At 38.5% G+C, this 13,338-nt stretch overlaps 1 protein-coding gene and 1 non-coding gene across 3 annotated transcripts in view; one reads left to right on the top strand and one right to left on the bottom strand.

Annotated features, from left to right (window-relative positions):
* USP32 (ubiquitin specific peptidase 32) overlaps window positions 1-13,338 on the top strand; it is a 233,469-nt gene extending 220,131 nt beyond the window's left edge. For both annotated transcript variants that reach the window (XM_060646580.2, XM_060646581.3), the window contains exons 30-34: window positions 4,938-5,129; window positions 7,107-7,395; window positions 9,071-9,495; window positions 10,265-10,357; window positions 11,067-13,338. In XM_060646580.2, the coding sequence (XP_060502563.1) occupies window positions 4,938-5,129; window positions 7,107-7,395; window positions 9,071-9,495; window positions 10,265-10,357; window positions 11,067-11,240 (1,173 nt within the window). In that variant the 3' untranslated portion in view covers window positions 11,241-13,338. The remainder of the gene's footprint in view (window positions 1-4,937; window positions 5,130-7,106; window positions 7,396-9,070; window positions 9,496-10,264; window positions 10,358-11,066) is intronic.
* Window positions 1,100-1,206, bottom strand: LOC132688708 (U6 spliceosomal RNA). Its single transcript, XR_009614677.1, has one exon. It is a non-coding gene; the product is annotated as a U6 spliceosomal RNA (small nuclear RNA).

The following is a 13,338-nucleotide window of genomic DNA, read 5'->3' as shown; positions in this document are numbered from 1 at the left end:
CACTTACTGAAGAGACTGTCTTTATTCCATTGGATATTCTTTCCTGCTTTGTCAAAGATTAGTTGCCCATACATTTGTGGGTCTATTTCTGGGTTCTCCATTCTGTTCCATTGATCTGAGTGTCTGTTTTTGTGCCAGTACTATACTGTCTAGATGATTACAGCTTTGTAATACAACTTGAAGTCTGGTATTGTGATGCCTCCAGCTTTGGTTTTCTTTTTCTTTTTCTTTTTTTCCTGATTATCTCAAATTTTTTATTTTTTTATTTTTTTATTTTCTTATTTTTTTTATTATATGAAATTTATTGTCAAATTGGTTTCCATACAACACCCAGTGCTCATCTCAAAAGATGCCCTCTTCAGTACCCATCACCTACCCTCCCCTCCCTCCCACCCCCCATCAACCCTCAGTTTGTTCTCAGTTTTTAAGAGTCTCTTATGCTTTAGCTCTCTCTCCCACTCTAACCTCTTTTTTTTCTTTTTTTTTCCTTCCCCTCCCCCATGGGTTTCTGTTGTTTCTCAGGATCCACATAAGAGTGAACACATAGGGTATCTGTCTTTCTCTGTATGGCTTATTTCACTTAGCATCACACTCTCCAGTTCCATCCATGTTGCTACAAAGGACCATATTTCATTCTTTCTCATTGCCATATAGTACTCCATTGTGTATATAAACCACAATTTCTTTATCCATTCATCAGTTGATGGACATTTAGGCTTTTCCCACAATTTGGCTATTGTTGAGAGTGCTGCTATAAACACTGGGGTACAAGTGCCCCTATGCATCAGTACTCCTGTATCCCTTGGGTAAATTCCTAGCAGTGCTACTGCTGGGTCATAGGGTAGGTCTATTTTTAATTTTCTGAGGAACCTCCACACTGTTTTCCAGAGTGGCTGCACCAATTTGCATTCCCACCAACAGTGCAAGAGGGTTCCTATTTCTCCACATCCTCGCCAGCATCTATAGTCTCCTGATTTGTTCATTTTGGCCACTCTGACTGGCTTGAGGTGATATCTGAGTGTGGTTTTGATTTGTATTTCCCTGATGAGGAGAGATGTTGAGCATCTTTTCATGTGCCTGTTGGCCATCTGGATGTCTTAAAAATATGGAACGCTTCGCAAATTTGTGTGTCATCCTTGCGTAGGGGCCATGCTAATCTTCTCTGTATCGTTCCAGTTTTAGTATGTGTGCTGCCAAAGCGAGCACTGGTTTTCTTTTTCAAGATTGCTCTATTTGTGATCTTTTCTGGCTCCATAAAAATTTTAGGATTGTTTGTTCTAGCTCTGTGAAGAATGCTGGTGTTTTTTTGATAGGGATTGCATTAAATATGTAGGTTGCTTTGGGTAGTATCGACATTTTAATAATATTTGTTCTTCCAATCCAGGAGCATGGAATATTTTTCCTTTTTTTTGTGTGTATGTCTTCTTTAATTTCTTTCATAAGCTTTCTGTAGTTTTCAGTGTATCGATTTTTGACAAAATATAGCATTCATTCTTGATAAAAACCCACAAGAAAGTAGGGATAGAAGTATCATACCTCAAGATCATAAAAGCCATATATGAAAGATTCACTGCTAATATCATCCTCAATGGAGAAAGACTGAGAGCTTTCCCCCAAAGGTCAGGAACATGACAGGGATGTCCACTCTTGCCACTGTTATTCAACATAGTACTGGAAGTCTTAGCCTCAGCAATCAGACAACACAAAGGAATAAAAGACATCCAGATCGGCCATGAGAGTGTCAAACTTTCACTCTTTGCAGATGACATGATACTCTATTTGGAAAACCCCAAAGATTTCACCAAAAACAGCCAGAACTGATCCATGAATTCAGCAAAGTCTCAGGATGTAAAATCAATGCACAGAAATCGGTTGCATTCCTATGTTCCTATACACCAATAATGAAGCAACAGAAAGAGAAATCAAGGAATCAATCCCATTTACAATTGCACCAAAAACCATAAAATACCTAGGAATAAACCTAGTCAAAGAAGTATCATGGTTTTTTGTTTTTTGGGTTTTTTTTTTTTACATTTATTTATTTTTGAGAGACAGAGACAGAGCGTGAGCAGGGGAGGGGCAGAGAGAGGGAGACACAGAATCAGAAGCAGGCTGCAGGCTCCAAGCTGTCGGCACAGAACCCAACACGGGTCTCGAACCCACAAACCGCTGACCTGAGCTGAAGTCAGATGCTTAACTGACTGAGCCACCCAGGCACCCCTCATGGTTTTTTGGTTTTTGTTTTTTTAAGCAAAGTATAAAACTACATATACTAAAAAATCTTTTCAATATTAAAAAATATATACTATTTAGGAAAAGGACAGAAGAAAAGCTGCCAATATTTTGACAATATTTGTCTTTGTATTAAGAATAAAAGTTTCCCTGCCTTTTTATATTTTTCCATGCTTTCCAAAATTTCTATGTAAATGCTTTATTTGGTAAACAAAAAAAAGACCATTGCTCTTAGTCTTTTTATTTTTCACCTGTTTAGACTTCACATTCCTCAATAGATAATTGAACTAGATAGCTTCTTATATCTCCCTCTTTTTCTAATATTCTTTATCATGTGAGAAAGCTATGACTTTATTCCTTATGTTTTGGTTTTTTTAATTTTTAATTTTTTAAAAAATTTTTAATGTTTTTATTTATTTTTGAGACAGACACAGAGCATGAGCAGAGGAAGGGTAGAGAGAGAGAGGGAGACCCAGAATCCGAAGCAGGCTCCAGGCTCTGAGCTGTCGGCACAGAGCCTGACGCAGGGCTCGAACTCACAAGCTGTGAGATCATGACCTGAGCCGAAGTCAGACACATAACCAACTGAGCCACCCAGGCACCCCAATTCCTTATGTTTTGTGTTAAGGAGAAGCTTTCAAGCAGAAGAAGGAGGAGGGTGCCAATGAGTGATTTAAACTATTTGAATAGTGGTGGAGGATCTGGGAATGGATCCCAAGAGGTAAAAAGGGAATCTTTGTCATTTAGGGAAATTTTATTGGTAAATAAAAATTATTGTCAGTTGCATTTTTTTTTGTCAACCTTCCTCCCTTTCTCCATCTAGCCTGTGTGTTCCATAAGAAATATAGTCAATAAAGATCAACAGTATCTTTACCAGCTTACTGTAATTTGTGGTAGGCCATAAAGCATCCCTGATAGAAATAATAGGGATAATGTTTAACTGGCTATGAGAAAAGAATATTACTCTTTTTCTACTCTGATTCCAGCAACCATGATGCAACATATTTCACTGACATTGAAGCATGTCAGTTTTTCCCTCAGATGACCAGCTCTAAAGATGATGAAAGTTAGTATCAGGAAAGACAGCAGTACATTTATCATTCTGAAATAGAGAACTTTCCTCTAAGTTCCTCTTTTTATATGAGGTCTTTAGAAATGGACAGTGATGCAATGCTAAAACTGTTAATTGCATGATCAGCCCTAGCATTTGACAGCCTGTGACTTAGCTATCCTCTCATGTCAGGAAAAAGCCACACATGAAAACCTGTTGTAAACTGAATGTGCTGAGCCATGCCAGTTTGTAAGCCAGGCAGCTCAATGTTCTATCATGAGTTCAAAAAGGGAACAGAGTAAGAAGTTTGGTGATGGACCTGTGTGTGCCCTTTGCCCAGAAAGAGAGGCACTTATTGTTGGACTTAGTGAGTGTCGAGGCCCCGTGCTGGGGTGAAAAGATCTGTGTGTGAAGTCTTATGGTAGCATTCAAAGTCCTGGTGCTAGGCCTCACCCACTATGGTTCTTCATTGCTGTTAAGTGGCAACCCAGAACAGGAGAGGGAGAATTTTTCCTTTTCTGTTGCATTCTAGGTACGTCCTCCTCTCCTTCCTGACCCCACACTACTTCCAACACACGTGCACACTACCTCCTCTGCTCTCTCTCCTTAATTAGACTTATGTCCTTTTTACTCCAAAGTCTAGCATGCTGGTCAATAGAACTAGAGAGATTTGGGCAGGTATTAGGGGCCTTCTCAACATAGGCTTTTTTTGAGCCTGCTCTTGCTTTTATTGCCATCTCTTTGTTGCCACCTCAGATGAAAAGGCCCCATGAGGCAGGAAACAGATGATACACATGGTATTCTGGTAACTCTGTTACATGACTTTACTATGCAAATGAGTTTTATCCCATGAGGTTTCATGCTCTGGTATGTTGCCTTCTCCTGGTGAGCTTTTCTGGTACCCTTTCTTATTTAATCTATAACTGGCATCTGTGTTCCAGTGATGATATTATTTCTCCTAGCCTCTACAAAGCCTGCAGCATATTGATAATGTTCTGTCTTTGTGGTTGAAAATAAATGGCCTAATCTCATCACCCCTGACTTGAGGGTGAGCTCACATATAAGCTGTTTTAGGATGTCAGAATTGTAAAAAAGAGGTGCAATAGCCACTAGTCACATGTGGCTATTGAACACTTACATGTGCCTGATTCAAATTAAGAAGTATTATAGTTCCAAAGACTTAGTAAAAAGGAATCTAAAATATGTCATCAATAATTCTTTTATTGATCACATGTTGAAATGATACTGTTTTGGATTTATATAAATATACATATATATGTGTGTATATATATATGTCAAATACAAATATATATTTTTATATATATAAATAAAACATACCATTATAATTAAAAAGTTGTAAAATAGGCAGTTCCTTGTTTTTGTCATTTTGAAGAATTCAGAAAATTTTCAAGAAAAGCTATTATGGTCATATAAATAGAAATTTGATCCAGGATGTTACTGATGTAATTCTGGAAGTAAATGTGGAAGTATGGTATTTGCTCAAAGACTCTAGTTTGGGTTATGTTTTCTTTTTCCTCATGTAGAGTAAAACGAGAGTGAGTCACCTAACATGATACATAGCCATGGGATCATTTTAAACTCCTTTCCTCCCTTACATCCCTTTTCCAATTCCTCTTATTCCTTCCACTTCCAGGTTGTAGATGAGCATGAGAGTGTAGAACAGAGTCGGCGAGCACAAGCTGAGCCCATCAACCTGGACAGCTGCCTCCGTGCTTTCACCAGTGAGGAAGAACTAGGGGAAAATGAGATGTACTATTGTTCCAAGTGTAAGACCCACTGCTTGGCAACCAAGAAGCTGGATCTCTGGAGGCTTCCCCCTATCCTGGTATGTTTCAGCCCTGCCTAAGAGAGAGCAGGAGCCTAGCATAAAAGAAAGAAGCCATGAACTAATAGGAATTTTGTTACTTTTGAGAATAAAACCTTCCCTGTGGCAGTGCTTAAAACACTTGTGCTGTGCAAGGATTTTGTGTTGCACACAGGGATTAATTGTTCTACACGTGTTATTACCAGTTCTGCTCTGAAGGAGCATACAGGCTAGAAGGAGAGAGAAGTCATTAATTGGAGAGAGAGACCATTAATTGTAGTTCAGTGCAGTATGTGAGAAGTGCCACAAGTTCTGCATCTTGGTGAATTTGAACTTCAGGAGAAGGTGAAAGCACTTGTGGCTCTAGAGAGAGAATCTTTATGCTCGCCCTTTAGGCTCTTATGTAGAAGTACAGCTGAGCCTCAGTCTCCAGTCCCACTGTGCCACAGCACAAGCACAAGCACACAGGTGCACTTGGGCTTATGTGTTCTTTTACACGTGATTTACTACTTCTGCCTTTTTCCTTCATGGAATAGAAGATGCTTCTGTTGCTCATCAGGAGAGTTTGAAGTGACAGATCTTCCTGTTCATTTAAGAAAATTTTTTCTGTACAGGTAGAAGTATCATAGCAAATGTAAATGTAAGGCATTGATATGTTTAAAAGAATATTTTTTAATGTTTAGTTTTGAGAGCGTGCAAGCGAGTGCAAGTGGGGAGGGCAGAGAGGGAGACACAGAATCCGAAGCAGGCTCCAGGTTCTGAGCTGTCAGCACAGAGCCTGATGTGGGGGTCGAACTCATGGACTACAAGATCATGACCTGAGCCGAAGTCAGTCGCTTAACCGACTGAGCCACTCAGGTGCCCCAGGCATTGATATATTTTAACTAGACCTTGTGTGTACTTTTTTATTCATGTTTTTTTTTTATTACTATGTGAGACTGTAAATGTAGGTTTTGCTTTACTTAGACCAAAAAGACTTCCCAGGAATGGATGCCTAGGAAATTAATAACATTGATTAGCTAGCTCCAGGGATGAGAACTCTGGGAAGAGACGAAAAGGGAGGGCAGGCTTGGGATAGGTAGGTGGGAAGGGGGCAAGTTTATTTTTAATTGAGGTATAATTAGCATGAAATCAAATGCATAGATTAAATGTCAGTTTGGTGAGTTTTGATAATTATATATACTTGTATAATAATCACATAGAACATAAGCAGTAAAGGCATTTATATAAAAACTATGTTTTTGATATCTTTAAAGAATAATGAAAAATAAATATTATGTTGAGAGCTTGGTGGACTGCTGTAGATCCATATACCAGTATGTCCCTTAGGAAGAGTTTCTCTTTATATAAATAGTAAATTGTTAGTATTTAGGATAGAGATAGCCACCCAAAGATCTGTGCCCACACTAGATTGTATTATAACACTTTATAAAGATTAGAGGAATTTGTTGCTCTTGGAAAAGAAAAGAGAAGGCAAAAAGGAGAAGGGAGATTCTTATTATGCTCTTTAGGACATTGAAACTCCCTGGTAGGAACCAAAGGATATGGTAAGAAATGAGAAGCCTCCTATCGGAGATTGGGTAAGTTTCATCTGTGAAAATTCCTCCATTTTTCTTCAAAATATTCAGTATAGTCTTCTGTCTTCATGAGTATATTTGTGGATGGATTTTCTGTGATGTTAGAGAAAGGTAAAGGTCAGTCTGGGTGACAGGCCCAGGAAACAGAGGAAAACATGCAAAATACAGACACCCAGGATGTTGCAGAAATTTGGGAGAGAATTTTGGATATGCATAGACTATGAAATTAGGGAGATTATCAGGTTAGCTATATATCTAAAGGCCAGTGGCCCCACTGATAACTCCATTAAATAATAAGATGCATTCTTTTTGAAAAAAATGTATATATTCTTGAACATGTATTAGACTTGAGGTTTTTTAAATGTAATTTTGTATCTTCAGAGCCCTTTAATGTAATTGTTTTCTACCTTTCCTTCTCCAGATTATTCACCTTAAACGATTTCAATTTGTAAATGGCCGATGGATAAAATCACAGAAAATTGTTAAATTTCCTCGTGAAAGTTTTGACCCTAGTGCTTTTTTGGTACCAAGAGACCCGGCTCTTTGTCAGTGTAAGCCACTCACACCCCAGGGGGATGACCTCTCTGAACCCAGGGTTCTGCCAGGAGAGGTGAAGAAAGTGGATGCTCAGAATTCAACTGGGGAAGAAGATGTGTTCCTGAGCAAGAGCCCGTCTTCACTCAGTGCAAACATCATCAGTAGCCCTAAAGGTGAGGAAGCCTGAAGGGCCTCATGGAGCCCAGATGTCACCCTGAGAGGGGCTTTCCTGGGACCCCTGTAGGTTGCATGTTTCCCTGTCTTCCACTCTGGAGCACCAGTTTGGTGTGAGGTAGAAGGAACCTATCTTGAACCAGACCTGTCTAGATTTGAGTCACCTGTGTGACTTTTAGCAAGAGATACAGCTCATTTGTAAAAGTTCATAGTGTCTGAGGATTTGCTGCATCAAGAGTGAAGCACTTTACGTAATGCCTGACATATATGGTGATCATGAATAATAGTTGTCATCCTTGTTCCCTTACGTCGGAGGTTCTCAAAGTATAGTCTGGCAACCTCTAGAGGGTCTCTGAGAGACCCTTTCAGGGGACCTGAAGGATTAGAAGTTCTTTCATAAAAATACTAAGACAGTATTCACCTTTTCACTTTCATTCTCTAACAGATATGTAGTGGAGTCAGAGCCAACATGATATGTGATGATACTGTCAGTGAAATATGTGCTTATGTATTGTATTTTTAAATTTCTCAGTTTTAATTTCTAATATGATTAATATTGATATATAACTTATATAAACAAAAGTTCTAAGGTCTTCAGCAATTTTTGAGTATATAGAGTATATATGGAAGTGAGTGAGGCTGTGACCAAAAACTTTGAGACCCACTACCTTACAGGATCTACAGAGGTAGAAATAGTAGAGAATTCCCAATACTGTGCCTACCAATAGTAAGTACTTAATCATATTCTGTAATCTAATTTAACAAAGGAGAGTATGTATTTGTATTATGCCTTACTCCAATTGTTTGTTTTGAACTGAATCTGACCTAAATTTTTTATTTTATTTTTTATTTTATTTTATTTTATTTTATTTTATTCTATTTATTTTAAATCCAGTATAATTATTACACAGTGTTATATTTGTCTCAGGTGTACAACTTTCTGTTGTTTTTATTTTATTTTTTTTATTTTTCATCTTTCTGTTGTTTTTTTAAATTTATTAAACGAAATTTTTTGTCAACGTTTATTTTTGAGAGAAAGAGAGAAAGGGGAAGGGCAGAGAGAGAGGGAGACACAGAATCCAAAGCAGGTTCTAGACTCTGAGCAGTCAGCACAGACCCTGACGCAAGACTCAAACTCACAAACTATGAGATCATGACCTGAGCCGAAGTCAGACGCTTAACCAGCTGAGCCACCCAGGCACCCTGTTGTGTTTGTTTGTTTTTAATGTTTTCGTTTATTTTTGAGAGTAAGAGAGAGAATGAGGGAGGGAAAGAGAGGGGGGGTACAGTGGATTTGAAGTAGGCTCTGTGCTGACAACAGAGAGCTCAGTGCAGGGTTTGAACCCACGAACAGTGAGATCATGATCTGAGCCGAAGTTGGATGCTCAACCAGTTGCTTGAGCCACCCAGGCGCCCCTCATCTTTCTGCTGTTTTTAAGTCCCTACATGGTACTTCACGTTTTTAGGACATTGCTGCCTTTAGGAGCTTGGCCTGAGGAAGACAAGAATATAACTTGTCACTGCATGATAGGAATAAAAAGTAGCTGGTCAGAACACCCCTGTATTTACCTGTATGTGTACACTTGTGAAGTTTACTTCAAAGTTAGCATTTGGTGGCTGGTTAAACTTGTGGCATTTGGATTTAAGAATCTTTTCCTTTTCTCCCTTTCATAGGTTCTCCGTCTTCGTCAAGAAAGAGTGGAACTAGCTGTCCCTCCAGCAAAAATAGCAGCCCTAACAGTAGCCCTAGGACTTTAGGGAGGAGCAAAGGGAGGCTCCGGCTACCCCAGATTGGCAGCAAAAATAAACTGTCAAGTAGTAAGGAGAACTTGGATGCCAGCAAAGAGAATGGAGGTGGGCAAGTTTGTGAGCTGGCTGATTCCTTGAGCCGGGGGCACATGATGGGGGGTAGCCAAACTGAACTGGTCACCCCCCAGGACCACGAAGTAGCTCTGGCCAATGGATTTCTTTATGAGCATGAGGCATGTGGCAATGGCTACAGCAATGGTCAGCTTGAAAACCACAGTGAAGAAGACAGCACTGATGACCAAAGAGAAGATGTTCGTGTTAAGCCTATTTATAATCTATATGCAATTTCGGTAAGTGGTTTGTTGTAGGGTTTTCAGAATGATCTGCACTTTTCTTTTTTTTTTTTTTTTTTTTTTTTTAATTTTTTTTTTTTTTTTTTTTTTTCAACGTTTATTTATTTTTGGGACAGAGAGAGACAGAGCATGAACGGGGGAGGGACAGAGAGAGAGGGAGACACAGAATCGGAAACAGGCTCCAGGCTCTGAGCCATCAGCCCAGAGCCTGACGCGGGGCTCGAACTCACGGACCGTGAGATCGTGACCTGGCTGAAGTCGGACGCTTAACCGACTGCGCCACCCAGGCGCCCCTGATCTGCACTTTTCAATGATTTGTTCATTCATCTCATTCATTCATTAATTCATTCATTCGTCAGTCATTTTTTTCAGGACCTGCTTATTTGCTGGGCATTGAGCTTGGTGATAGACAAAGTTAGCAGTAGATATCTTGGCCTTTTGGATAGAATTCAAGATACTCCCAGTGTATGCAGGGCATAGTAATGTAATCATTATAATTGGAGTCATGGGTTCAAGTCATGAAAAATTATGTACTCCTAAGAACTTTTTCTTTCTAAAATATAATTACAAGTGTAAAATGGTAAGATTTGGAGCTTTTAAATTTTGATTTTTCTTTTTGTTTTGTTTTTAGAAAAAGGTAAATGGTTCCAAAACATCTTTCTTAATCACCTAAGTGATTGGTATTTTCCCCATTGTGTCCTAGTACTGTGCCCTGACCAGACTACTGTTAACTACTAACATACCTCTACTTTCTTCTCTCTTACAGTGCCATTCAGGAATTCTGGGTGGGGGCCATTACGTCACTTATGCCAAAAACCCAAACAGCAAGTGGTACTGTTATAATGACAGCAGCTGTAAGGTAAATATCCCCCGTCTTTGAATAAAAGAAACAAATGTCAACAGATCTGAGGGACATTTGCTGAAATAATAGACTTTGTACTCAATAGGAAATATTTCTGTTAGTATATAGGTGTCTTCAGTATTAAAGGAACAAAAACGATGTGCAGGGGCACCTGGGTGGCTCAGTGAGTTAAGCATCCAACTTTAGCTCAGGTCATGATCTCATCGTTTGTGAGTTCAAGCCCTACATCGGGCTCTCTGCTATCAGTGTGGAGCCTGCTTTGGATCCTCTGTCCCCCTCTCTCTCTGCCCCTCCCCAGCTTGCACTCACTCGTGGTCTCTCTCTCTCTCTCTCTCGCAAAAATAAACATTAAAAAGTATTTTTTTAAATGATGTACAGAGCACAGAATGAAAACATGGATGGTGAAGAAAAAGAAGGTATTTGTTAATGAGAAAAAGTTCTTATCTTTTGAGCTGTTAGAATTTGATGGTTTTTTGTTTGCTTTTAGTCATTCTTTTGACTGTCTGTGGTCAGAATATTTTCCCCAAAACAAACATTGAAAATAATGGGGCTTAGTTTAGGGCAGGTATCAGACAGCCAAAATGTTAAGCTGATTGGAATCAGTCTGGTTTAGTAATTAAAGAGGGTTGGTCCTCCCTTCCCTAGCAAGGATTTAGGGCCAGCATAGTAATGACTTTTTTATTAAAGGCTTTTCTTGCCTCTTCAGGAACTTCACCCTGATGAAATTGACACCGACTCTGCCTACATTCTTTTCTATGAGCAGCAGGGGATAGACTATGCACAATTTCTGCCAAAGATCGATGGCAAAAAGATGGCAGACACAAGCAGCATGGATGAAGACTTTGAGTCCGATTACAAAAAGTATTGTGTGTTACAGTAAAGCTACCACTCTGGCTGCTAGACAGGCTGGTGGTGAGGGAGATGACTCCCTGTAGCTGACATTTGGCAGAAGTTTCTCTGTGAAAGGCAAGCTAAATGTAGTTATTTTATCCTGTGACCCTGAAGCACAAAATAAAAATCCTAATTAAAATAGCAGTTAGCATAACAGTAGTAATACTTTGGTTTGGAAGTGTCTCACACAAGCTCTCTGGTAGAGAACTTTCAGGCGGAGCCCACCATTAGCCTGTAAACAAAAGGGTTTGGCACCAGCCACCTGGGACCAAATAAGAACTAAATTGTGCTTGTCCAGATATAAACAAATGTAGTGAGTGTAGAGTTTACCAATAATCATAACAAAATGCTAAGAATTTCCTTGGAGTCAAAGTAAAACAAAAAATTGTAGTGTTGTCTGGGGACGACATGATATGCTACCTCCTTTTTCCTAAAGTTTTATTCCATTTTATTGACAAGATGTGAGAAAGCAAGTTCAGAAGGCGTGCAAAGGATTCTTACGGCATGGACACACATTTTTCTATTTATTTTTTAAACCATTTTCCCACTATTTCTATGCCTTTCTTGCTTTTTGTTTCTGTTGTCGTGTTTGTGTTTGAGACACAACCAGCCATTCATGGCAGAGGCATGTATATAAGTGGTCAGTCTGAAAGGGAGAATCTCTTAAGAGCTGTGTGCCTTCTACCCAGGGCCTTGGTTGGAGACCTTGTAGGGAAAAAAAAAAATGTATCCTGGGAAATCCAGCTAAAAGAGCCCTCCAGATAGAGGCATCTTACCTTGAGGTTACTTCAAGTGTCCTCAAAAATGTATCCCCCACCACTGCTGAGTGCAGTAGGATAGTTGCCAACATTTGCACCATCGTCACATGCCCATGTTGCACAAAGAGCTTCTCAGAGGGAAAGCGGCATCTAAGCTGGATGGTGTTTTACAACTAGTGGTTGTTTGTTCTTTGTTTGTTTTGCACTTTAGAAAAAGAGAGAATACATGCAAATGAATTTTTTAAAACTTGTTCGTATTTGATGGCTGTAAGGGCTATAAATTAACTTGAATATGGGGTATTTTGCCCCCATATTAAATTTAAAAACAAAACACATCCCAAACACTGATAGTGTGTATTTTTAATTTAATTGGTGGGTTTAGGAAGTAAACTTTTGGTTTTTTTGCATGTCTGTTATTTTTTAATTCTGGAGTTTGTCTTTTTTTTCTTTCTTTTTTAAATAATTTCACAGTAATGGTCATCAAAAGTTACTTTTCTTGCTTACTTCATTTTTTCCTCTGATAATTCAAAACTGGAACAAAAGTATAAATGTTATTTATTTCAGGCAGCATTTTTTCCCCCTGTGTTGTTTTTAAATATATGTGAGGTGAACATTTCACTTTTATTTCAGTCTTTTTTTATTAATCTGGAACCTGGAAGTGATTCTCATTAATTGTCAGATTTCATTAACCTTCCCTCCTCATAGATAGTAGGTACCAATGTAATTAAGCATTTGTATTCTGATATCTGAGGCCGGTTATTATTCAGTTCTCAGAGCATTTGGAAAGGTTGCCTTAAATGGCTATGTAAGTTTAAACGCTATTCAGAAAAAGACCGTAATTACAAGTAGGAAGGAGTGGCCTAAATGATAAAATATTATAAAGTCAGACAAAATGCAGGCTTTGTAAGTTTCATGATTTCAGTTATATAAAAATCTGTCCATTTCTACCTGGACAAGTCCCATGAAAAAGTGGAAGATTTTAAATAATTTACTTACAGATGTTTTATTTAAGCAGGTAGCACAATCTACTAATGTTGTTTGATCTGTGTTTGTTATATTATAGGTTGTAATTAATTTTTTAATTCATGACTAGCAGAAAATTTATTAAATTAACTATTAACTACATTCACCTTGTAAATTACTGTATAAAACTTGTTGACAATGCACTGACTTTAGAAAGATGTTAATGTACATAAATAGAGTGTAAATAAAATAGTGTTGATGTACTGAAATATGAACTGTATAAAAAAGTATTGGTAATTGTATATGGAGTGTACCTGTTTATCTGTAACTATTATCCAAACAAATTAAATACTGTGGATGCATCTA

The sequence above is a fragment of the Panthera onca genome, chromosome E1, assembly GCF_046562875.1.
Source record: "Panthera onca isolate mPanOnc1 chromosome E1, mPanOnc1 haplotype 2, whole genome shotgun sequence".
NCBI classification, from domain to species: Eukaryota; Metazoa; Chordata; class Mammalia; order Carnivora; family Felidae; genus Panthera; species Panthera onca.
The sequence above is the reverse complement of the archived record's forward strand: the minus strand, read 5'-3'. Positions and strand labels throughout refer to the sequence as shown.